This window comes from Cotesia glomerata, linkage group LG10 (genome assembly GCF_020080835.1).
Source record: "Cotesia glomerata isolate CgM1 linkage group LG10, MPM_Cglom_v2.3, whole genome shotgun sequence".
NCBI lineage: Eukaryota > Metazoa > Arthropoda > Insecta > Hymenoptera > Braconidae > Cotesia > Cotesia glomerata.
In genome coordinates, this window is record NC_058167.1 from 11,333,483 (window position 1) to 11,336,503 (window position 3,021).

A 3,021-nucleotide genomic window follows, 5' to 3' on the forward strand; every position below is an offset into this window, starting at 1 on the left:
ATGATGGAACTACAAGTTTTTTGGTCATATGTTATTAATTACATGAAATTATTTCTTCATGAAAAAATTCTCACTATATTTTAAGGTAAAAAAAAAATTTTTAAATTGATAATTTTTTTTTTTCTTATAAAAAAAATTATTTGATTCTGGTCTGCTTTTTATTACTTTAAAATAAAAAAATTTTTTTTATAAATGCTTTCTATTTTCATCCTCTTTATCAATATATGAAATGAACGACCGATTAAAAAAATAAAAGTTTTTAAAATTTTTAAACTTTTTTTTTGGTAACTAATTGAAACAGTGACTTTAATTTAATTAGTTTAATTTGTTCGATAAAAATATACATTCGGCTCCCAACCCCTCGAGCTAGTGAAGTTATCATTAATCATCAAGCTTATCAACAATTAGAAAAGCTAATGTTGTACTACTCGCTATATAACATGAAGCGCGTTTTAATCGATAGCACATTAAGAGGTTGAACAATTTTGAAAAAACTAAGAAATATTTGTAGCAAAATGATTAAAGCAATTAATTACATATTGTTTTTATCATTGCTTCTGTTCAGTATCCTGCTATGTTCTTCAGTAAATGGTAATTATATTTCTTCTCGATTGTTATAATTTAGATTTTCAAAAATTGTGAAAATTAAACAAAAAAAGATTTCAAATGATCAAAAAAAATTTTTTTTACGGTTTTTTAAAAAGTTGTACTTATTTTTTGTTGCAGGACAATCAGGTGAAAATAACGATGAAGATATTGATAGAAGTTCAATGGACTGGGCGAAGCGTATTGATTCATTATGGGTACGTCCAATTTATCAATTGATAAAATCAAGAATACATTTGAGACCTTATGATCGCATTTTTAAATGTGACGGAATTTTGGTTCATCCCAATGCATTTCTAGCCCCTAGGCTCTGTATTGACGAGTAATTATCACTATCAATTATTATTTTTTTACTAAAAAAAAATGTTGATTTTTTCCTCAAAAATGAGAAACAAAAAAATAGAAGATAACTTTGAACACTTTTTTTGTATTTGTTTTAGAAAATATTTCCGATAGCAAAAAAAATAATTAAAAAAAAAATTTGAGATTTCATTAATTTTTTTAAGTTAAAAAATGACTAATTTAAAAGTCTATAGTTTGATCAAAAATGAACGAAATCACAAATTTGTTTTTTAATTTCTTTATTTTTAAATGTAGTAAACAAAAAACAATTTTTTTTTTAATTTAAGCAAAAAAATAAAAATCAAAAGAACACCACTTTGGTAAATTTAAAAATTTGTAAATAATGTCCAAGTTTTTAAGAGAAAAAAAGAAAAAAAAACTAAAAAGGTAATCCCGAAAAAAAAGAGATGAAAATAACTGAATATTTTTTTTTCTACTGCTTTTTCAAAAATGCATTTAAGAAGAAAAAATAAAAAAAAAAATTCTAATTTTTCAAATCAATTTTTGAAAAAAATTTTTTTTTGATTAAGTAAAAAAATTTGAAAATTTCTTGAGAAACATTTTGAATGCGGTAAAAAATGAGAAAAAAAGAATACAATTTGATTAACTGTAAACAAATCAAATTCTAGGATGAGTAACTGATTAGAAAGGAAAAAATTTTTTTAATTTATTGATGTTAAAAAATGTCAATGTAATTTTTTTTGTTTTTAATATTTTTAGGAGTAAATGGTACGTAGTCGCATTTGATTTAACGAGGGTAAGTTCATCAGGATTTGAAATTTTGCCCAATGTCCGTCATCACAGACTATATCCCGCTGTAGACTATCAATCTTATCGATTGGCATCTATCGAATACAAAAAAAGTAAGTATTGATAAAGGACCAATATATAGTGTCATTTATAGAAATCTCTTGACCTAAATCGATTGCTTTGTCATTTTATAGAGTTTAGTGATACCATTATAGTCAAAAATGATATAGTACCTGGAATGGTTCTTCTATTTTTTGATATGGCAATTCATTTTATTGAACCTGTACGGATCTACGACTCTCCAAAATTCTATCAAATTTATTCAAAAGAGATAAACCCAAATTGCGTACGAATTTCTATGATGAAAGATGCTCAAAAACGTAAATTTTGTTTTTTTTTTATTTTATCAACTCTTAAAAATTGAAACCTGATTGATTTTAAAATAAAAAAAAAAATTTTTTAGAAATATCTGCTCATCGAACTCCAGAAAGAATTCTTGATTTTTCGGACTATTTTGAAAGATATGAAAGTTTTAAAATTAGTACGCATCATAATAAATCGACTGAAATAAGTTACATCGAATATGATACTTTTACTCCCGTTTTTGGTACTGAGCAACCCAAATCTTCAGATTTACAGGCAAGTAGTTCAAAAATTTCAGCCTTGTCTGTAATTTTTACTTACCACAAAATTAAACTTATTTTTGGGCAAACAATTTTCAGACTCTTCTTGGAAGTGCTCTCGTATGTAAAGGACAAAATGACGTTCCTGTATTGACGGGAGTGTTAATAAACACGTCATATGACGGATTTAATTTATATGCACTCGTAGGAGGTATGCAGAATTGGATACAAAGCAAGGCCTATGATTTTCAGAAAAGAACTTACCGACTTATATGTTCGAATCCAGTGGAAATGTATCAACATGATTTGCCATAATTTTTAGTACTTTTGTACCAACAGTCAATATTGAGAATAAATTTTTTCTTTGAATTCCATTTTTTAATTTTTTCACTTACATTTATGTCATTAGAAATTTATAAAAAATATTTTCTTGCAATTTTAATAATATCTTATAATTTTTCCCATGATATATTATCTGATATTTTTGGTCTAAATTTTTTAAAATAACATGTGCTATGTGCTATGAATTTATTACTTCAAGATTTTGATTCAAGATAAAACACTTTAACAGATTTTTTTGATTCAAGAATTATTCTATTAAATCAATTTATTTTTTTTTTCTGTCTCTAATTATTTGTATAATGATATCAACAAATTATTTAACATAATTTTAAGACATATTCATCCGAAATTAATATTT

The 3,021-nt window shown here is 24.6% G+C and overlaps 1 protein-coding gene across 1 annotated transcript; it reads left to right on the plus strand.

Annotated features, from left to right (window-relative positions):
- The first annotated feature begins 1,514 nt into the window (after window positions 1-1,514).
- LOC123273419 lies at window positions 1,515-2,636 on the plus strand. Its single transcript, XM_044740818.1, has 5 exons — window positions 1,515-1,519; window positions 1,669-1,811; window positions 1,893-2,078; window positions 2,162-2,337; window positions 2,421-2,636. Exons 1-5 carry the CDS (start codon window positions 1,515-1,517, stop codon window positions 2,634-2,636), a joined length of 726 nt encoding a protein of 241 aa, XP_044596753.1.
- Window positions 2,637-3,021: the final 385 nt, after the last annotated feature.